This window comes from Medicago truncatula, chromosome 4, assembly GCF_003473485.1.
Source record: "Medicago truncatula cultivar Jemalong A17 chromosome 4, MtrunA17r5.0-ANR, whole genome shotgun sequence".
Classification (NCBI taxonomy): Eukaryota; Viridiplantae; Streptophyta; class Magnoliopsida; order Fabales; family Fabaceae; genus Medicago; species Medicago truncatula.
The window spans coordinates 54,398,058-54,422,586 of NC_053045.1; the positions used below are offsets into that span (position 1 = coordinate 54,398,058).

General features: G+C 33.0%; 1 protein-coding gene across 1 annotated transcript; it reads left to right on the forward strand.

Annotated features, from left to right (window-relative positions):
• Positions 1–1,853: 1,853 nt before the first annotated feature.
• On the forward strand, positions 1,854–12,714 carry LOC25493936 (DNA mismatch repair protein MSH2). Its single transcript, XM_013602600.3, has 13 exons — positions 1,854–2,022; positions 2,177–2,226; positions 2,802–2,834; positions 3,704–4,777; positions 5,792–6,346; positions 6,479–6,589; positions 6,732–6,821; positions 6,909–6,980; positions 7,200–7,310; positions 9,409–9,535; positions 10,265–10,464; positions 11,430–11,582; positions 12,120–12,714. Exons 1-13 carry the CDS (start codon positions 1,971–1,973, stop codon positions 12,315–12,317), a joined length of 2,826 nt encoding a protein of 941 aa, XP_013458054.1. The 5' UTR covers positions 1,854–1,970; the 3' UTR covers positions 12,318–12,714.
• Positions 12,715–24,529: the final 11,815 nt, after the last annotated feature.

Consider the following 24,529-nt stretch of genomic DNA (forward strand, 5'->3'; position numbering starts at 1 on the left):
GAAGAATGCTAGTAACACTCACTTTTCAATATTTTTTCTAGCACTTACTATTTTATTGGATGAAATTAATATATGTCTTACTACTTTGTGTGTATTCAATTTTCAAAGTGTTGACTCACAATGATTTAAACCAATACGAAAGTGGGTATTGAGATATTGTTAGAAAAAAAAGTGTTGCTAGCATTACTCATATATCGAATATATCGAGTTGAAGTGGATCAATTTGTTGTTGGAGTATTCTCTTTGGATTTTCTTCCTCGTGATGACCAGAAGAACTTTACTAGGTTTATGTTTTGTGAACAAATTAGCTAGATACCAAGGAAGAATCTTGTTTGATTCTTATTTTGGATTTTTTTGCCTGATGTGGATAATTGAATGAATGGTAGCTTTGGACAAAAAAGCTACTATTTTTGTCCATTAGAGAGTAACTTGCATGATATGAAGTTTAATTAATTAATTATTCAAGAGCATTGTCTTCTTGTATTATATCTTGTTTTTTTTGTGCTATGATTTGATTAGATGGCCCTAAAGTTTCTTGCACCGGTAACACAGAGAAAACTTTACCAAATCAATGCACTCTTAAAAAAAAAAAAACAAATCCTTAATTTTTTTTTTTGATTACAATCAATGTTAAATACGGTAGGGCCATAATTTTTTAACTTCGTTATAAGTACAAAGTATTTTTTATTTTTTTAGAGAATTATAAGTAGAAAGTTATTGCCACGGTTTATCACACTAACTAATACTCTTCAATTCCTAAAAAAAAACTAATATTTTTTGTAAAATTTGTTGGACACATCAAGCGAGTTGTCCTCTCTTAACCAAATTTTTTCATATACAAAAGTTGTAAATTGAACCCCTTACCACTTGTTTGAGAGGTTCAAATCTCTTACCACTTGAACTAATTTGTTGGCGGTCTCGTATTGTTTCATTAAGGTATTGTTGACCTTGATGTTTTATAATGGTGGAGAGCATAAAGAATTACTCTAAATCTTAACCATTGATTTTAATATATTATTTTATTAAAATTATTGTCTCACAAAGTGAATATATAGATTAGATGCATCATCTATTCAATAAACCTACTGAGTTTTTTATTTATTTATTTATAATAGTGACACATGAAGTAGGTTTAATTTTTTTTTCCTCGTCTAAAAGTGTATTGTTATAGCCATATACAAATTTAGTAAATGTGAGATGTGTATTGGATCCAAAATACAATATTGTTTTTCACAATAAGAAAGTATACTTTTCTCATCTATCGTCAAACATAATTCGAGTAAAACTACTTTCTCAACCTTTAGGAAACAAGAAAAAATCACTAATAAAATAAAGTGTCGATATGATATGTAGAAGAAAAAAATACAAATTGGGTATTCTCCATCAAACATTTCTCGTTAGTTATATTTTTCACTAGTTTGTCTCTATTGCTCTTACATTTTGTCTTTCCTATTCTTTTATTTTATTGTTATTAATTTTCTATCTTCTTACACTTGTTTTTGCTCAAAGAAGATGAAAGCTCTTATATGACATATGAAAAATTCAATTTTATTCAAACAAGGAAGATCAAAAGGTATCGTATTCAACTTCTTATGGATGCTAATACTCTTTCTAATAAGGAATATAAAACCGATTCGATGGTTAAAGTTAATGACTGAAGTGATAAAAAGATTGACGATTCTATCCTACCTACAACGTAACACTAACATGTTAACACTCTTTTATCGGTCGTAGCATGATGTTTTTTGTGAGTATCTTATTTTTAGTTGAAATATGAAAACTATATTGGTCGGGCTTTACCAAGGCCCGTGGGCTTTTTGTCAAGAAAAGCACTGAAAAGCCCGCGAATATTTCCCGCCACCGATTCACCACCCACCTACAAAGACACTTTCGTTTCATTTCCCAATCACTTCACATAAACCTTCTTCTTCTTCTTCTCTGTTAAACCCTAAACTAATCTAATAGCTCCAATGGATGAAAACTTCGACGGATTCAATGATAAACTCCCCGAGCTCAAACTAGGTTTCGCATTTCCCCCCCCCCCCCCCCCTTTTTTTTTTATTATTTTATAAAAAAAAAACTCAATTTTTAATGGGTTTTAAGTTTTTTCATTGTTATTGGTGATTGATTGATTCAGCTTTGTTAATGGGTTTTTTGTTTGCTTAACTGTTTGTAGATTCCAAGCAAGCACAAGGGTTTCTTTCGTTTTTCAAAACCCTACCTCATGTAAGTCTTCTCCTTTCTCTTGTGAGGGGGTGTTATTAGCATTATATGAATACTCTTATTTTATCTTTGATTGCTATAAATGTATGAATATTTCATAATCAGTACCAATATACCATCATACAAGTTCACATTACTCTAACATTAATGCTTATTTTACGAGATATGTTCAAATATTCTCTAAAAATGTCTTCTTTCCTTGTTTGAATTTTTAAATTTTTGGCATGCAATGGTTATATTCATGATAATTAGTTATAGTTTTTTTGATCCATCGAAAGCATGAATTTCTCATGAAATTGTTATTTTTGTAAGTATATGAAATTTGTTGCTATTGTCAATCATCCCCAATGTATGTACTGTTGTGTCGGAAATTTGATATTACATGTCCATGTTTCCAACACTTATTATTTTGCATCTGATGCATTGTTTATTCATTATCTCTTTGTTGCTTAAAAGCAAATGCCATCTATTCTATATTGTTTTACTTACAGCAGTGTAGTGCTTTTGTCATAGATTGTGACTTGGCATTTTATTTTTGTTTTCGATTTAATATTTTTATTCACGTTTTTGTGTTACAGGATCCGAGGGCCATTAGGTTCTTTGACCGTCGGGTAAGTTCATCACTGTTAATGTCGATATTTTTTTTATGTTTTCTTAATGATTCAGTTTAGTAAATTTTTCATGTAGGCACATTTTTCTTATGTCTGAAATGTCATCCTTTCTTCATCTTCACTTATTTTCTTCTAAGGATTTTTTTGAAGAATAGATGTATATAGACTTACTCTTGTGTGAGAAATATTAATCAAAATATTTTTCAAGTTTGTAATTCCGAAGTAATTTGGCCTGAACTATGTTAGGATCCTGGTAGTTTGTGATAAAACATAAAGGCCGAAAAAAAGGACAAGAGTGAAAGAAAATCTGTATTATTGCTAGAATTCAGAAAGCTAAAGTGAACGAGCACTTTATGAAGAGAACACCCTCACCATCCATCCCCTTTCCTATTGAATACCTATTGTCCTACTGCCTCTTGACTGATCAATACACGCCTCTCTGCTGATTATTACCTGCCTAGAGGACCCTTCTCTCTTTCTTCCTAGCTTGCCTCCGCCTCTTTTGCTGTGCATGTCCTCCCAGTAGACCACAGCTTAGATTATTTAAACAATGCTCTTCTAGTCGGGATAATTACAATATAGTACATGCCACAGTGAAACGATATACTGTTTAGACACTAATTTCTCATCGTTTAAATATAATAACCAAATATTGTAACCCTGAAAGTACTAATGTAAAAAAGCTACTACTTATGGTTTACAAACCATAAATTTTATGTTGCTACTTTTCATAATTTGAAGAGTTTCCAAATTTTTATAGTATAATTTTCTATATGTTGTGTCTATGGATTCCTCTATCTTCATACCCTTCTTCATTTTATGCACTATGACGAGTAGTTGGATTAAGTATCCCCTTTTCAATTATTCAGGATTACTATACCGCCCATGGTGAGAATGCAACATTCATTGCCAAAACCTACTATCACACTACTACTGCTCTGCGACAGTTGGGTAGTGGATCAAACGCTCTTTCCAGTGTGAGTGTCAGTAGGAACATGTTCGAAACAATAGCCCGTGATCTACTCTTGGAGAGAACAGACCATACACTTGAGGTCTACGAGGGCAGCAGCTCTAACTGGCAACTGGCCAAAAGCGGTACACCTGGTAATATTGGCAGTTTTGAAGATGTTCTGTTTGCTAACAGTGAAATGCAAGATTCTCCAGCTGTTGTTGCGCTGTCACTTAACTTCCGTGAAAATGGGTGCACCATTGGATTAGGCTTTGTTGATCTAACTAAGAGACTACTTGGGATGGCTGAATTCCTCGATGACAGTCACTTCACGAATGTGGAGTCAGCATTGGTTGGTCTTGGATGCAAAGAATGCCTTGTACCAATTGAGCGTGGAAAATCTATTGAATACAAAATGTTGTGTGATGTGTTGACTAAATGTGGTGTGATGCTGACTGAGAGAAAGAAATCTGAGTTTAAGACTAGAGATCTGGTACAGGATCTTGGAAGGCTTGTCAAAGGTTCTATAGAAGCAGTTCAAGATTTAGTGTCTGGATTTGAATTTGCACCGGGTGCTTTAGGGGCACTGCTCTCTTATGCAGAGTTACTTGCAGACGAAAGCAATTATGAAAATTATACTCTGCGTAGGTACAATCTTGACAGTTACATGAGGTTAGATTCTGCAGCCATGAGGGCACTTAATATCTTAGAAAGCAAAACTGATGCAAACAAAAATTTCAGTTTATTTGGTCTCATGAATAGGACCTGTACAGCTGGAATGGGAAAACGACTATTGCATATGTGGCTAAAACAGCCATTATTAGATGTAAACGATATTAACTCCAGGTTGGATGTAGTACAAGCATTTGTAGAGGACACCGTGCTTCGCCAAGATCTGAGACAGCATCTGAAAAGAATATCAGACATTGAGCGACTGGTGCACAATCTTCAGAAGGGAAAAGCTGGTCTACAACATGTTGTTAAACTTTATCAGGTAGAATTTTATCTGTATTCACTTTAGGTTTTTAATAGAAAATGTAGAATTTTACCTTTGCTACAACTGTCTTACATTATAGTTGTAATTTGCTTTATGGTCCAGCTCTGGAATCTGTGATATTGTTCCCAGCCCCTTTTTCGTCTGTTCAGATTTTGTAATCAATGGCTTTTATTTATGGCTAAAATATGGTTTTGGTCCCTGCAAATATGCCTCGTTTTGGTTTTGGTCCCTGCCCCCACTTTTGTGATGATTTGCACACGTGACACATGATGACTAAATCCATTTTGTAGAAAAATAGTCCCTGCAAAATATTTTGTTTTTGGAAATAGTTCCAAAAACAAAATATTTTGCAGGGACCAAAAACTACAAATTTTTTTTTACAGAGACTAAAACCAAAATGAGGCATATTTGCAGGGACTAAAACCATATTTTAGCCTTTATTTATTGACGTAGAAATGATGTATGGGATAAAGAATCATTCAGGACATTTAAATATTGATTCTTTTCCTTTTTGGTAAGTATATTATTACTATTCTTATTCAACATCAGACATATTTTTCATTTCTTTGTTGAATATTTGACCTTCTTTTCAGCCCTTTTTTTCCTGATTTTATATATACAGGAGCTTATAGAAAATGTAGAATTTGACCTTTGCTATGATTGTCTTACATTGTATTTGTATTTGCTTTGTGATTCAGCTCTAAAATCTGTAATATTATTCGCAATTCCTCTTTCGGGTATTAAGATTTTGTAATTAATAGCTTTCTTTATTGACTTGAAATTATATGTTGGGATAAAGAATCATTCAAGACATTTGAATATTGATTCTTTTCCTTTTTGGGAAGTTTATTATTATTGTTATTCCATTTAAGACATATTTTTCACTTCTTTGTTGAATATTTCAGCAAAAATGTCATGAAGGGTCCTGCACATTATTGATTATATAGTACTGCACATATATGGCTAATGACATGGCTTCTTCTAAACTCTGTTTTTGTCTTTTGTGTGCAGTCAAGTATAAGACTGCCTTACATTAAAAGTGCTCTGGACAGGTATGATGGACAGTTTTCTTCAATGATGAAGAGCAGGTATTTGAAAGATTTGGAGTTATTGACTGGTGCTGATCGCCTAAACAAATTTATTGAGCTTGTAGAAATTTGTGTTGACCTTGATCATCTAGAGAACGGGGAATACATGATTTCTTCAAGTTATGACACTACGCTAACTGGACTGAAGGAGCAGCAAGAATTACTGGAGAGCCAAATACATGACTTGCATAAACAAACTGCCATTGATCTTGATCTGCCTGTAGATAAGGCATTAAAGTTAGACAAGGGGACACAATTTGGACATGTTTTTAGAATCACAAAGAAGGAAGAGCCGAAAATAAGGACAAAGCTCAACACCCAGTTTATCGTGCTGGAAACCCGTAAAGATGGAGTGAAGTTTACCAACACTAAGCTAAAAAAATTAGGGGACAAATATCAACAAATTCTTGAAGAGTACAAAAGTTATCAAAAACAGTTGGTTGTAAAAGTAGTAGGAATTTCAGCATCTTTCTCTGAGGTGGGTAGATTTAATGCATGTTTATTAGGTTAACCCCCCTTGCCCGCTCCCTCAGAACACAGTAGTTATGACCTTAGTTTTGGTTATTTATTTGTTTCATCTGCTTTAACTGGAAGAACTTTTGTTCTGCAGGTGTTTGAATCTTTAGCTGAATTGATTTCCGAATTGGACGTGTTACTAAGCTTTGCTGATTTGGCTTCTAGTTGTCCTACTCCCTATACAAGACCTGACATCACCTCATCGGTACCTCCTTAATAGTTACTTTCTATTCTCTCAATAACTGCACTGTTTTATTGATTTTAACCTCCGTTTATATTTTTTTCCTAATATGGTCGGGTAAATCTTTGATAATCAGCATTGAACATTATTGTCTTGGCTTTAATAGGACGAAGGAGATATTATTTTAGAAGGTAGTAGACACCCTTGTGTGGAGGCTCAAGACTGGGTGAATTTCATACCAAATGATTGTAAGCTTGTAAGTATTCATATGGTCATCGGAATGTATTCATTTAAATTTTACGGGCACTTGTGAATTTGTATTTTCCTTTTTGTAACATATCAGATCAGAGGAAAAAGTTGGTTTCAAATAATAACAGGGCCTAACATGGGTGGGAAATCAACATTTATCCGGCAGGTACTTATCTTTTGTATTACTTTACGGTTATCTGTCCTGTAATTAATTTTTGGACACTGTCTTTCTACTTTTATGCTGATGTTAAGCATGACATGGCCATCAAATTGGAGTGTCTCACCTTTCTTTGTATAGATATTTTAGTTCACACATACAATTCAGATACTTGCATCCTTGCTATTTGGGCTTAGAGATTTGATTTGCATAATGGTTTTTGTGTAGGTGGGAGTGAATATTTTGATGGCTCAAGTTGGTTGCTTTGTTCCATGTGACAAAGCGAGCATATCTGTTCGTGATTGCATTTTTGCTCGTGTTGGTGCAGGTGATTGCCAAGTGAGTGCTATTCCATATTTTTGGCCCCCATTAGTAGCATTTTTGCTTGTGACTTTTACTTGGCATAAAGCAACTTGTTGAATGATTTATTGATTTTTATATCAAATTTAGATTAGCTATTTTTATTCTAAATGCATAACAAAGAGCTTTGTTCTTATATCACAAAATTTTAATGCTTCATAAATATAAATAATAATGTTAATGGGATTGGAATGGTGGGAATTGCTTGAAAGTTGAAACTGGTCTAAATTGCTATGGTGACTAATATTACCAACCATCGAATCATCAGTTTTAGATTTATAAATATATGTGCATTTGATCATTAACATGATATAACGGTAATCAATGGTTAACCCACTTAGGTTGGTCTGGTAGTGTTGGCTTGGGACATTGGAGTGTGCTCCTCCTCAAGGTCTCAGGTTCGATTCTCCCCGGTGCCAATTTGGGTGGGCTAGTTTAGCTTCTTAAAGATAACAACAGTAATCAATGGTTGGATTAGTGAAATTTAATGTTTATAATGTGCTGTTAAACAGAGCAAACCTAAGAAACACATTTCCCAGAGTTTCAAGCTTCAACCTATTCTGAGCCCAAACTTGGCAACATGTCTGTATTCTTTCTCATGTGTAACCAGATAAAGTTACCATCAATCGTTGTGCATGGTGGCATGTTTTGACGAGTCTTTGTTTGATCTCAGTTGCACTAGTCTCGCCCTTTCATCCCCCTCCTAGACCTGTTATTGGTTCCTTGCTTTGAGAGTTCGTACTTCACATTTTCATGTGTTTGCTACTGTTCAGTGCTATTTCTCTCTTTTGTGTCAAATCTTCCCATTTTCATCAGCTAAGTTTGTCCTCCACTCTCAACTAACAAGTTGGACGGGAACAACAATGATACATTAGCTTTCAACTTGAAATTTTGGCTTAGAGATCAAGAACATGAAATCCAATTGACCAAGAAAGTTGATCTTGTGTCTGCAGCAACTTGAAATTTTGGCTTAGAGATCAAGAACATGAAAACCAATTGACCAAGAAAGTTGATTTTGTGTCTGCATCTGACATTTGTTGATGGAAAAAGATTGATGGACAACTTTGTATCATCATGAAATCAACAATTCATCTTTTCTTAAAATCTTTTGAACTTGCAACACTTGTGAGGCAGTTTGAGAGGAAACAAAGGTCCTTTATACCAATGGTACTCAACACCTATATGCGTTTGCCAAAATATCTAGATAGACTTCATGGTATCCTACATCACCCTGGTAAACTCGTCTCTTTCTGCCAACCCTGCAAAGAAACATGAGCGATGCTAGATCTTTTTACCTGCAGAGTATTCATTTGTTTGTGATTACATAATGTTTCTCCTGGTTGTACCCACTTTAAACTCTGCATGGTCTGCCTTTTTGCTTGTATTGGATAAATCATCTCTTGACGTAGACTTGTTGCCAACCGTTATTGATTCCTCAATACTAGCCTAATATAAAAATAAAAATTCTTTGACGGTAATAACATGAAAGAAGTTTATATGGAGAGCAACCTGCTTTGTTTGTTGCTTAAGGGGAATCTTCAAGACCTGTTTTCCATTTTTGCAAATCCTTGTATCGTCTTAAACAATTTCCTTTAGCATGGTTTGGAAAATTCAGCTGTGTGCTTCAATAGTTTAGTATGACTCAGGGAGGTTGACTTATCAGTTTACTATTGTCATTCAATTTTACATTGCATTTACTTGGTAGCGTATGTCAATATTAGAGTATTGTTTATATTATTGTAACAAGACTGGTTCATATGATTTACATGCTCTTGTTAGAAGGGGGATGCTAGATATAATTTAAGTAGGTAGATTATGACTTAATTCTGTGTTGTATTATTATGCAATTACAGTAACCAGGGTAACCGTGAATCCTTGCATATATGACCCTTGGTATATATACTATTCTTCTGTGTATAATACAAACAAACACATTTACTCATACACTCTCTTGTTTTCCCTGTTTGCAACAATATTATGGTCTTCAAGGATCACCGGTAAAAACTGCAATTATAAGTAAGTAATTGCTGAAGCTGCTTATTGAATATATAATTGTATCTTTTTTTATTCCCCCCAGCTTCGTGGAGTTTCTACCTTTATGCAAGAAATGCTTGAAACTTCATCAATATTAAAAGGAGCTACCGACAAGTCCTTGATAATCATTGATGAGTTGGGACGTGGGACATCAACTTACGACGGATTTGGTTTGTTTCACTATTAAGTGTTCCCTTTAATGTGTTGTTGCAATCTCTTAAATTTGCATCATAATTGTCAGAATCTATATATACTTGAGTGACTAATAGAATGGCTTTAAGCTAAACTAAGGTCTCATGCATTGTTTAAGTTGCTGTCTTTAAGATGAAAAAGGAAACTCAAAAAGTATTTGATCCAGATACTGAAATTTCCATGTCATAGAATTTATTGACTTTGCATATATTGGTTAGCATCTGCACTGAATCACAGATATAAAACAGAAGCATTCTTCCATCATTGCATGACTCTTACTTTGGTACAAACAGGGAAAATTACATAACTTTTTATTCAAGATCTCTTTTTCACAAAATCCACTGTTGGATCAACATTTCCCATATCACATGAAATATCCTCAAATGTTCATATTAATGCATACTAAACCAATTTATACATTGATATATGCTTCTCAATGTGAGTAGTAAAAAAACGATATGGTTAGAAGTTTATTTTAAATTGGACACGCAATGATAATATGCTGGCTGCTTGGAATTTGATAGTCGGATTGATGAGAATTGCATTCTGCAAAATTATTATCAAACGAGTTATAGTATGGTGTTTTACATTGGTGTCAGGATATACGTATCAATTCATGTTTTCATATAGTTGGCTTAGCATAAAAATCCCTTAATAAACATTTCAGCTCATTAAAATAAGCTTGTATGTTATATTGTGATATGAAGGTCTTGCTTGGGCCATTTGTGAGCACATTGTTGATGTGATCAAAGCACCTACTTTATTTGCAACCCACTTTCATGAGCTGACTGCATTAGCCGATGAAAATGGCAGCAATGATACACATAAGCAAATTGTTGGTGTGGCAAATTATCATGTTAGTGCACATATTGATGCATCAACTCGCAAGCTAACTATGCTATACAAGGTAAATGCTTTCCAAACTTTTCTTTTTTTTATCTAATATGCTGCTTCTACTCCATTGCCTTTGTGAAGTTTGTAGTGTACTTGTGTGTACCTCATGAATTGGATTCTCTGCTGCCACTGTCACCTGGTTTTGAATCTTGTCTTTTGGAAGAAGATTGGGCCCTCATATTTTGAGTTGTATTTTAAAGTTGATTGGATGAAATTCAAAATATAAGCCGTCCGATCTTTCATCCATTGACCGAGATTCCATGATTGCATGCTTCATGTGACAGTAGGGAGTCCAGTTATATGTTTTTAAACATGTTTTTTATACTGAAAAGTTTAAACTAATCTAAAAAAAGCACCAAAAGGGTTCCTAGAGGATCTTCGACTCTTTTCTAATTTCCCTGAAAAGAAATAATTGAAGTGTTTGAAGTGGTGGAGCTACTATTATGGTTATAAGTCAGCAGAAGGTTAGAAGAAGAACGTGACCTTTGAGGCCTTAAACAAACTTCATAGGGTTTACCTTGCATTTTATGTTTGCATTGAAATGAGTTATTTTACCTTAAGACTAACACTACTTTAAAGCTTCATTAGTCCTCACCATAGTACATTTTGTATGGATTTATCCTGGTTTGTTGGGCTGCAGAGGCAGCTGGATTTTAATGAGGAACTAATTTCTATAATACTTAAAAGATAAGAACCGTCTATATAATGGTTAATTTTTACCAGATTTCCTACCTGAAATTTAGTTAAAGGAGTTGTTCATGCTTCAAATTTCACTTCCTAACCACCTTTGACATACCTGCAATTTTTCCCCCCAGATTTTTCACCCTAAAATAATCGTTTCTAGCTATTGCCGTCCTTTCGGGGTTTGAAAACTTACCTTCTCAAGAAGTCTGGACATAAAGTTCAGAAACTTTAATGCTGTGGTCAAATAAGATCTGTATTTACATCAAGTGTTTTTCATGTGTTTCTACTTTCTAGGTGGAACCAGGAGCTTGTGATCAGAGTTTCGGTATTCATGTCGCTGAGTTTGCAAACTTCCCTGAAAGTGTTGTCGCCTTAGCTAGAGAAAAGGCAGCAGAATTGGAAGATTTTTCTCCTTCTGCCCTATCCTTAATGGAATCTACAGAAGAGGTACGGCATTTTTTTTTGCAGCATGTTCATATGACATGAGTGTTTTATTTCTAAAAATAAACATAGGCAGGGACATAATTCAATTTTGGTAGTAGCCTGTTATTTTTAGAGGGGAATTATTTTCTTTCTATTTGTTTGTTTTCATTCAGCCATTAGATATTTGTTTCAGCAATTTTTTGGCATATATGGAACCCGCAGCCTGATTTTTCTTCTAACTCTTGTGGTTGAAGCAACCGTATCTAATTTAGAAAACTTCAATTAGTGAAATAGTGTAACCTTATTATGGAGGTAATATATCACTTGCACAGTTGCACCTGTAATCCCCTTATTGTTTCAATATTTCAATGTTCGCACGTTAAAAACAAAGAGTAACAATTGTCTCACTTGTCTGAATTTGAATAATAAAAGAATACTGGAAATAGTAGCTTTTATCTATGATAAATTTATGCTTGTATCTGCAAAATTTTAATAAATATGTTTTGATGAAAATTTTACCATTGGAAGGAATCATTAAAGTTTTGCGCTTATAATTTTCAGGTGGGTTCTAAACGTAAGAGAGTGTTTGAAGCTGATGAGATGTCTAAAGGGGCCGTAAAGGCTCGCCAGATTCTTGAAGCATTTGTTGCTTTGCCACTAGAAACCATGGACAAAACGCAAGCTTGGCAAGAAGTAAGGAAATTGAAAGATAATTTAGAGAAGGATGCACAACACTGTCATTGGTTGCAAAAGTTCTAGTTGAAAAAAGGAGTTTGTTGGTAGGGTACCCATGCAGGACATGTGAATTTTGAAGAACTTCTTGATGTCTAATACCATGTCAAATGGGTTGTGGTAAAAGTAGTTTTATTTTCAGTGGTAAATTGTTAATTACTAGTTTATTAAAAAAAGAAAAAAAATATATTTTTTAGTAGTAGGTTGGTGTCCAACCTATACCACTGGACTACTCCTTTGGTAATGTTAGAGTAGAATCGTGCAATGGTTCTGGTTTTTGTGCACTTTTGAGGAGATTAAGGTTTTTGGCATCTAATCCACCTTTTTAAATTAGGTTGCATTTTGTGACCCCTTTGGGATGGACAATCTGTTTAACAGCTACTGCCTACTGATAAGTTTATAACATGTATATTTTTTTTATCAATCATGTATATTTTTTTTATCAATCAAGTTTATAATATATAGTACTATTTTGTTCCACATATAGAAGCAACATTACCATTAATCTGTTAAATTCGATGGTAAAAAAGAAAGGCTATGTCAATGTCATGGCATTTTGGAAACTATAAGTTGAGTGTCATTGCATAATCATGATCAATATATCTCAACAACATTAGTGGAACACCAATCTTGAGTTTTAACTCATGACTTATCAATCCTGAAGAATTATGAATGTTTTGAACTTTGTAGGGAGTTCTCAAATAGGTACCTATCTGTCATTGTGAATATTTCAAAAAGATACTGATACTTCTTCTCTTTCTCTCTCCAACTGTTAAATTAAATTTTTAAAAAAATTAAAATGTTTAGAAACATGTTGATCAGGTTACAGGTTAATTGAAATAAAAAAGTGAGACACATGTCCAATTCTTATTAAGTGGATGTAACCCTAGCTATAGCATTTCTGAAACAGTAAATCATTATAACATAGAATTTGCTGCTGAAGGGTGGTTATATCAAGTAATCATCAACTCCACGGCGGCACACAGCGCCTATCTATGGGTATCTGTACGTCTCAAATGTGTGAGCAAGTCATGGTACTCGCTCATCTCTGATCCTTTATTCAAAATTTCCAAAACAACGTCCTCAATTCACTGCCTTCAGCTTTGTTTTAGTCATTGAACAAGGTCTTGCTGCGAAGTAAGAAAACCACAAGAGATGCTGCTCGATCCAAGTCATTCACATCGGTAGCTTAACAAATTATGTTATAATGGCATAGAGGATGAATCAAGGATTTTTCCTTGTTAACTTAATAATAAGTTTGATCACTTTAATTCTTTTTTATCAAGAAATGACAAGTTGCTAAACTCTTCATGTCATTTATTGTGTTTTATTTTTATTTTTTATGATGACATTTGCTACACTGATTTGCATTGGAGATTATCTTAATTTATTTAATGAGTTTGTCATTGTTATGAATATTGAACATGTCATACAAGGTTGTTGTTGTCTATTCTAGCATTTGATTTATGTTAAAGAATAAGAATGTTATTTTGAAGCTTACAGGTATATAACATGATTTATCTCATTAACTTTTACAAGGTTTAGAAACTTGTACAAATATATGCAGCTGTTTAAACTATGATAATTACATAGTAAATCTGGAATTCTGATAGACTAGGGTCCAATACATGGACTGACCCAATACTTGAATAAGAGTTGGTTAGTATTCTGTTTATTTTTAGGGAGGTTGTTCAGTTATAAATACTTGAATAAGAGTTAGTTAGTATAGCTAGTAGTACAAATCATCATAGTGTAGTACATTTTAGTGAAGTTTAATACATATTAGTAGTACAATAGCCTTGTATATGAATACTAAATGTACTCTTCATTCATAATCAATGCAAATTAAACTCATTTCTCTCATTTCATATTATGGTATCATTTCCCTTTTCAAAAGAGGTTGTTACAATCCTATCTAACCTTTTCCGCTGCGTTCATCACATTTTTCTCGCATCCATTTTCTTACACCTAAGTGATTTGATCGTGTTTTCATCACAATCTTGTGTAATTCTTCTTCAGTTTGAAGAATTTCTTCATTTTTCGTCATCAATTGAAGTTTCTTGTTTCACAAGGTTCTTCAACTTTTCATCCTATTTTCTCTTCGTTTGTGGTAATTGTGTTTGTCATCTTCATCTTTCTCTTTGATTCGAATTCACCATCATGCCTCCTCGTCGAGAGATCGAGAATTCACCTTATATGAATTTGCTTATCGTACCTTAACGCAAGTGAGAATATAAATCCGCTTCTAACGCTACTTAGCAATATTTCACAAAGTGGCATTAAAACATAACTGGGATAGACCTTACTTTGTTAGGCTTCGTGAGCATAAATCTGAAAGAGCAATTGGACAAGGAAGATGTTCTAACCTATAAGGAGATAGAGGCTAGCTTCATTCTTGAAGTTCAACATGGTTGTGATTGAGGGGCAAGCTGCGGAAGAGACATTCAAAATAGTCACCATCTCTTTTTCACTTTTTACGGTGTTTCTTTTGTATATGAGTGTCCATGGTTTGGTTCTTTGAGCCTTTTTAAGTCATCATAAATATATTTTATCCTTTCCTAACCACTTTTTGAGCCTCGATGCAATTCCTTTCTTTTTGGTGAAAAATCATATTACAAGTTTTTGAACCTAAAATGTTAAAGTCTGTTTGATTTCTTTGGAGTTAAATATAAGAATATTTGGTATTAATTTGAAACTAAGTTTAGAGTTGTTCTTTGAAATTAGTACCGGTTGAATATGGTTACTATAAATAAAATGAAATGAAAAAATATAGACTGAATCATCAAAAATTAGTCTACACAATAAAAATAGAAAAAAAAAAGCCAAGCAATAAAAAAGCCGCCGAGTATGTTACATCTAAAACTATGGGGACTCACTGTAAAATGATTGTCGTGAAAATCGACAGTGATATGGTTCAAGAAGATTAGAATAACTGGGATGGAAATCATAATATAGTTTATATTACAGAAGATTATTAACAGTGATATGATATGGTTAAAGAAGATTAAAATAATTAGGATGCAAATCATAATCTAGTTTATTATATTACAGAAGATTATTAAATAACCAACATGCAGAAAGAAGTTGAGTCTTTATACGCTCTAGCCAACAACATAAATTACGCATAACATAACCCACTAACACACATGATTCCAACTTATAATTTAAAGGTACTCAAGTAATTGCTGCCTTATTAAAAACTACTATTACAGCTCTTCCAAGTTCCAACTTATTTCATCAACTCATTTAGCCACATCACTATCAATATCAGCCTCCAACTCTTCCTTCTCCTGTAAAGCATTATCGCGAAACTGTTCATCATCCGAATCTGAATCGGCAGTGATATGGTGCAAGAAGATTGATTAGAATAATTGGGATGCAAATCATAATCTAGTTTATATTATAGAAGATTAATGAAAACAAACATGCAGAAAGTACAGTTTTATACAGGAAGGAGCATTCTCTGGCCAACAACATAAGTCAGGAATAACATAACCCACTAACACACATGATTCCAACCTATAAATGAAAGTACTCAATTAACTGCTGCTATATTAATAACTACTCTTATTGATATTCTTTCTCTTCTTCTCAGCCATCCCAATCTTCTTCTCACTTATTTCATCAGCTCATCGGTTCATATAAGGAGCCACATCATTATCAACCAGTAAAACCTTCTTGCGCGAGATCTTGCTATGTGGACTCAACCCATGAAAATCGGCAATGCTTTACTGTGGGGTTGGAAATTGATATTAAAGAATTGAAATATGCACAAAAGATAAATTTGTGAAACTTGTATCAAAAGCAATGATAAAGGCCACATTAACTTAGTTGAGATTTCCAGAAGAACTTCCCTTACGAACACAACAAGGGTTGATCTTCCACCACACATATTGCTTCCTTAATTCTGTTTAAAGTTTTAAATAAATAAGAAATGAAAGGGTGAGTTGATGAGGCACAACAGCCAAAAACAAAATAGAAAATAATAGAATATGAAATGGGATAAATTTCCCAAGTATGGCAACAATACCACCGTAAGGATAACCAACTTATGTGCATATTAACACAAAATCAAGAGCTTGCATTGTAATAAAATAGGAAAGCATAAAGAATTGTGTCTTCACATAGTTTTAAAGTCAAAATCTAAATCATAACAGATGGATGAAATGCATGTTAACCCCAAGCTAATTTCACAGCAAAGAACATGTTAATACGACATCACAACATTGAAGTAAAACTTACTTTTTTCTTTTTGCTTCTCAGTAAGAGGCTTTCCCTTTGTGCGCCCTACTTTTTGCTTCTCAGCAACTTCATTTTTGTTGTTTTTTGAGTGACGCTCCTTAGCAAATTCTGATTTATGTTTTGATCAATTAAGAAACAAGGGTGAGATTATTTTAATACGGCTAAAAAAAGAAAAAGATGAGGCACGACGGCCAAAAACAAAATAGAAGACAACATATTTCACAAGCATGGCATTATGTGCATATTAACACTCAAACAAGAGCTTGCATTTTAATCGAATAGGAAAGCAGAAAGAATTGTATCTGAGTTACCCATTTGCATTTGTGAGATTCGACTGCAGCGGGCAAAGCTCCTTCAAATTCCAACAGATACCGCAAAACTGATACAAAAGACCCAATTCAAAGGTTTTAAACACTAATCCCCAAAAATTTGATAACAATATAATCGTAAAAGCAACAAATTAAAATAAGTGTGATCATGAAAAGACACTCATTCAGTAAAAAAGAAAGCCCTAATCCAGAAAGAAAGAGACTAACCAGAAACGTGATCGGGAGAGATAGGTGAGTGAATATCAGCAACCCTTCCTCAAAAAACAAAAAAATAAAAATAAAAACTAAATCGATGAAATGGGTTACTCACTCAGCCCAATTCGGGCTTCATTGGCCCATGCTTTTATTTCAATTCATTCTCTTTTAATTAGAAGAAATACGTATTACTAAAAATTTAAACTTATGAACATACCAATATTCATCACTTTTTGTCTATAGATCCAATTACTAAATTTATCTCTATTCTCTACAACCCTAATTTCAACATATCTATTTCTCAGTTTGAGAGATTGTTGAAAAGTAGTTCATAGCACTTCACTTTAACAAATTATTTTTTACTTGTGACAATGTTTAAAAATAAAAAAAAATCATTTTTATTTGTAGTTATTGACTATGAGAACTGGTGGCCTAGGAATGGTAAATCGGAAGGTCGTAGAGACAACACTAAACATGATCCTTACAAAAGATGAAACAAACTCTATAGTCAATAGTCAAGGTACAACTCGAAAGAAATTTCATCTGTCAAGGTATTGGAAGCTCTCGACATGGCATTTACTTATACGAGATCCAACCGTTGAAGAAGACAAGTCCTCTATAAGCCATACACCACCTGTTGAGGATATTTAGATGATCATGAGATAGAACCTGCAGGCGAGGATGCCCTTCATTTACAGACCTATCCAGAGATAGACAGGTACAAAAATATAGTTGCATCGTTTGACTTTTATAGAGTGGGATGATAAAGAATATGATGATTATCCAAAATAGAAGAACTAGAAGTTGACGTTTTTGTTGAAGACACTGAATAGGCCACCTTAGCTGAAAGGAAAATAAACTATAAGTATACTATCTGAAAAGCCCACTCAAGACATGGTAAAACATCTTAAGCCTTAGTTCATCAAAGTTGAGTCTTCATCGATGGTGGTGCAGTTGTAAATGTTATGTCGTTTCTAATTTCAAAGAACATGGAATAGACTTGATCCCAACCAACATGAAAATGGCTATCTTCATGGGTGAAACATCCAATGCCTATGGAGTTCTTATAGCCGATAATGTGGTGGGACAAAAGTAAATGAAATATGCTTTCTTTGTTATAGACGGCCAACCTTCATACTCTATCTTCCTTGGGAGAGATTGGATACATAGCAATGAATGTGTACTTCTACACTCCACCAAAGACTCATATTTTATAGTCAAGGGAGTCGAGACTATTGTGGCAAACAAGAACCATTTCTCATGAGAGATTAAAATATTTGAAGCCTTCTTCCATCCGTCTCACCTAAGTCCTATTAGTGTTCATAAGGAATACAAGGAGTGTTGGAAGCCTCTTATAATAATTTGAAATTTAGAATAATCTAAAAATAATTAAAAATTATAGAAAATTGAGGAATTTATCTAGAAGTGTGTATCAAGGAAGCTTCTACAAGTGTGTCTAGAGTTATCTATTAGCACCTGAAAATTACTCCTTGTACTTGAGATTTGAAATCAAGAAAATTGTACGTTTTCTAGAAATACTTCCATTGCTTTTAACAATAAACGGAGCAAGAAAATTGTATTAAGGAAGCTCCTACAAGTGTGATAGATTAATCGATTCCTATTTTATTTTGTTTTTACTCCCATCCATCTCTGATTTTGATTCTTTTTGGATTATCAGTTTTTGCCACAAAACTTTAGTCTTTTCCTCCTTGTACTCGACATTTGAAATCAATAAAATTGTAAGTTTTCTAGAAATACTTCCATTCCTTTTAACAATAAACGGAGCAAGATTAGGACAACATTCTAATGTGATAGATGAATCAGTTTCTATTTTATATATTTTGTTTTTACTCCCTCCATCTCTGATCTATGATTCTTTTCGGATTATCGGTTTTTGCCACAAAACTTTAGTCTTTTCCTTGAACTTTTCCCTCAAATTTAATCAAGTACCCAATCATAATTTTTATCAATATACAAGACAACATGAATACAATTTTTTCTTAACAGTTACGTCTTCCAAGTTCTAGTATAGTACTATATTGCCACCAACCGCAAGTTCTACTGCACATGATTCACGTCCTTGGCCTTTTGTAAACATTTATTTTAATTCTGCATCTCTTTCTTTGAGTCTTTATACACTCTGGCCAAAAACATATAAGTTACGCATAACATAACCCACTAACACACATGATTCCAACCTATAAATGAAAGCACTTATTTCATCAGCTCATGGAAATTGATGATATTAAAGAATTGAAACATGCACAAAAGATAAATTTGTGAAACTTGTATAAAAAACAATGTCTCGTTAACTGTTGAGATTTCAAGAAGAACTTGCCTTACGAACAACACTAGGCATAACAGCAGTCCTCGACACACAGTATTTCTTCCAAAATTCTGTTTAAAGTTTTAAACAAATAAGAAGCAAAAGGGTGAGTTTATTTTCATACGGCTGAAAGAAGTACATATTACCCCATATTAATTTAACCACAAAGAAACATATTATTAATACAACATTAATATTACAGCACTCCTTTTTTCATATAGGAAAACTTACTTCCTCCTTTTTTCTGCTTAGCAAGCAACAATTTGACAATCTTCAAACGAGGCTTCTTAGCAACTTCATTTTTGTTGTTTTTTGAGGGATGCATCGTAGCAAATTCTGTTGAATGTTCTGATCAAATTAGAAACGAACCGGCTGAAATTAAAGTTTACAAAAAATAAATGGGCTGAATTTGGCAAGTATGCAATAATAGCCAGATAAACATAACCAACGTATGTGTACCAATACTCAATCAAGAGGTTGCATTTTCATAAAATAAAAAGCTGAATGAATTGTGTCTTCACATGGTTCTAAGCTGAATGAATTAGTTGTTTGGTATAAGAGAAAGTTGAATAGAAAGTTGAAGGAAAGAAAGACCTAAATTTAGTAATTGATATTAATATCCTTAAATAAAAATAATATGTTAGTATATATAAACTAATTGTCTATTTAGTGGAAAAATAAAATGTGGCATAAAACAAGCATATGTGGTAACAAAAAGTTAGGCACTAAATTATTAAAGGCTTAAATGCTCTTTTGGTCCCTTAACTATTTAATTGGTATCGCTTTGATCCCTTAACTAAAAAAAAATTGTTTGAGGATTTTAAGTTTTTTTTTAGTCTCGTTTTGGTCCTTTCTGTTAGGTTTCCGTTAGTTTTAATAAAAAACGTTAAGTGTGGACACGTGTCACCTTGTCATTGGCTCTGAGATTTTTTTTTATAAAAAAATATATTTAATTTTTTTATAAAAAATTCCCAGAACCAATGACAAGGTGACACATGTTAACTCTGGGACACGTGTCACTTTTTCATTGGCTTTGGTATTTTTTTTTTAAAAAATAATATTTTTTTTTGTAAAAAAAAAAAAAAAAAAACTCAGAGCCAATGACAAGGTGACACGTGTTCAGGAGTTAACTTTTTTTTAAAACCCTAACGGAAACCTAACAGAAGGGACCAAAACGAGACTAAAAAAAACTTAAAATCCTCAAACAATCTTTTTTTTAGTTAAGGGACCAAAACGATACCAATTAAATAGTTAAGGGACCAAAAGAACATTTAAGTCATTGTTAAAAAAAAACTAGCGTTGAATTGAAAAAAAAATAAATGAAAAAAGACACCAACTGGATTAGTAAAATGAATAAAGAATAAAAATAGGGGCAATTTAGACATTTTGAACAAAACACATGTATTCCACAACCATTCCGTTCATACATGGTAGAAAAGTTTCTAACGTGGGTCCCACAAAAATTCTTTCTTTCCTTCACCTTTTTAGGGAGATCCAAACAACAGAAAGACTTTCTCTCCATCACCTTTCTCTCCTCACCACTTTCTTTCCCTTGAAACAAACATACCCTTAAATAATGATAGTAACTTAAATAACTTAAATTGAGAGAGAGATTTAGAGTTCTAAACTAACTAAGGAGATAACTTATGTAATTTATGATCAAATATGTACTAATATCCCGATTCTATGTCTATTGTCATGAACAACAATTTTTTGCAGTCGTAATGTGTTTCATCATGGTTGTAACGTTCGCTACCTATACTTTTTGTCGCGGCTTTTATCTTTGTAATGGACGGTATTTTAAAACCATTTAAAACCATCTAAATCATAACAAATGGATGAAAGAAAAAGAAAAAAAAAAAGTGATTTGAGTTCCCACGCTTGTTTAAATTCCAACAGAGACCACAACTAATATGAAAGAACAAATTATCAATATCAATAGTAATAATACCCTCAATTCAAAGGTTTTAAACCCTAACCCAAAAAATTCAAAACAGAATTTACTATCAACTTGAATTGAAAAAGCAATAAAGAAATAAGTGTCATGATGAGTTTAAAATTACATAACAACACACTCACTTTCACAAAATCTCTGGAAAAAAAAAAGAAATGAACGAGAATTAGAATTTAGAAATGTGATCGGGAGTGATGTGGGTGAATATCGGCAACTCTAGAGTCAAGAAGTATATATAAGAGTAGTGATATTTTGACAACCATTTTGGTACAACCTTTGAGACAACTTTGTAGTTCTCTCTTTTCATTGGTCAAAAACAATAGAGAGAGAAAAAGAAAGAGAGAGAATAAAAACATAATGCGAGTATGAAATCCTATTTTTGTAAAAAGCCTTTCTTCAAAGGTGTACAAATAAGCCTTTCTTCAGCCTTCCTCATTCTTTTCTTAGGTTTATCGTGAAAATCCAAAAAAGCAGTTAGCTTTTTCTTATTCATATGTTCATCATCATTTTTTTTTTGGAAGTTGCTTCTTCCCACAAAAAATAAAGAAAATATATTTATTTGTGCATGTTTTTTAGGATTAAGGACTCCGATGAAAAATAAAAGACTTAATTGTTACAAATAAATAAAACAAAGAACATCTCGAATAATTTTGTCGATATTATTTTATGGATCTCACTAATAACTTTACAAGTCCATCACTGGTTGCTCGACCCACACTTTATCCACTGCCTCTTGATCTAACTTTATGACTACAACTTCAATCAAAGAAAGAAATTTGAAGCGCCCTCCTAAAACTCCACCATGGAAACTTCGCATTTTGGTCACTCCATTACCTCCCATTTTAAGATCTAATAATTGTGTTGAAGTTTTTACGAGTTTTTTTGGTTTGCTTTTTTGTTTCTATTGTTATTTTTAATTTACTACAAGTTTGTACTACAAGTGTTTGATGAAAAGACCTATCAACATGTGGTTGAATTGGTCGTTTCAAAGACCACCAATAGTCAAAATTGGGGAACATCAACAATAACTTTTTTAAGGAGAGATGCAATTAAAAATTGTGGATCTTTCATTATTCTTGATCGTTAGTCATGTGTCAAAGAATTTAATTTGGTTGTTAGGATTAGAGTTTGGTTTGTTAATTTAATTTTAGCTTATATATAATTTATGTGTATTGATAGCATGTATTTGAAAATATGGATGGGAGATGCCCAACTGATAGCCAATTTTGACTGTACTCTCATTATTTTAATATTTGAATTAAACTTGTTTTATTTAAAAAGAAAAACCAATAATAACATAAGTCATTGTGTATGATGAATGTGCTGAAAAACACACAAGAAATTAAATAAGGATTTGAATTGTGATGATCATTTTAAAACTTTTTGAATCGACATAGGTTTGATTGAACCATAGTCTCCTTTTTCAAAATCATTTTAACATACATTTTCTTTATCAAATCATTTAATTTGAATTTGAAGAGTTTAAATAGAAGGTAAAGTTAAATCATAAAGAACATACACAAGATAAGTAAAAAGAGTAAGTAAAGAGAGGATTCACAAAATATATTTAGACTTCTTTACTATCCAACTTACAACAAGTCTAGTTCATCATCATCCACTGATTGAGTATTCTTTGTTATGACTGTCCAGACATTGTGAATGGTGAATACCAATATCTAGTTTCTCCGGACTGAGTACCCCTTCGCTAGCCTCTCTTGACCAAATAAATATTCATATTTTACCTCTCCAAATCAAGTAGTAAAACACATATTTATTCTTTATTTTTTAACCAACCAACACCGATTAGTTTATCATCCCAAACTGTTAGAAAGAATTTTTTTTTTTTTCTGATTTCATTATAGAGCAGCTATAACAAGTGGATTTTTTCTTAAAAAAAAAGAAAAAACAAGTGGATTTCACCAAACCAAAACAAAAAAATATATAACAAGTGGTCCACTTTGCCTACTAATATATGGATTGTGTTGCGTGTGCGTGCAGATTAAGAGCACTCACTCATTTGTGCATGCCTGTCATTTTCACCATGACAAAATGAAAACAATAAAAAACTGGTTGGAGGGTCCTTTCCTTCGGTTGGTTCTATTCTATTATATCCTCAAATTTTACGAAAATAATATTATTAATAAGCAAAACCAAGGTCAGCTTTTTGAATGCACATTCTGTTCTGCAAAAGAGCAAAACAAGTATAAAAAGAGCAACCATCGTTGTTTATTTTAGAGGCATTTTGCCAAATTTTATCATTTTCTTTTGTGAGTAGTTGGAATGACAAACGTTTAATTTTACACACAACTCTGATGTTTTAGATTCAAATCCAAGTGAAGACAGTTGAGTTACATCTCATAAATTCAAATTTTATCATTTTATTAACTACTAATTTTAGAATAGACAAATTCAACAGAATTCCTCTAAAACGAACAATTTATTTTAGAGAGTATTGTTGTGGATTCGAACTTAAATCACACTAATAAATTTATATGTGTTGAGTAGGTATAAATGACAACTACCAACCAAACAATCAAATCAACAAGCAATAAAATGTAAAATAAAACCACAATCGAACCAAATTAAAGAACGAAATAAAAGAACAGAGGAACAAACACACAAAGAGTTTGTTTACTTAGTTCGGCCAAAATTGACCTACGTCTAAGAGAGAAAGAGCAACTCTATAATCCACTATCAACGGGTTTTTACAAGAGATGTAAAGAAATTACAAGAAATTAACATCAACAAGCTCTACAAGTGCAACTTTAATTTCTACCCTTTTTTCACTCTCTTTCCATGAGTATTCTTACATTTGCCTCTCGAGACTGGTCTTGAGTATTCTTACCTCCGCCTTTTCAGGTTGACATTGAGTATTCTAACCTCCGTCTCTCTCAGTCGATCTTCGATATTCTTCACAGCTTCTTTAGGTTAACAAATGTTTAACGTTTCTCCAATATTTCCAAACCTTTACGAATACATGTCACCAGTACGTTCCCGTTCTTCATGACTTCCTATCTCAACACTTTATCTCTAAAGCATCATATGCTATAACTCTTTGCCTTACCCCTAATCTCTGTCTTATCTAATTGTTCTGGGTTGACCGACATCATTGACACACCCTTCAAAGCTTCCATATACTTCCTTTGATACCAACTTGATTCCATATCTATGATATCAAATTTTGTACCCACGA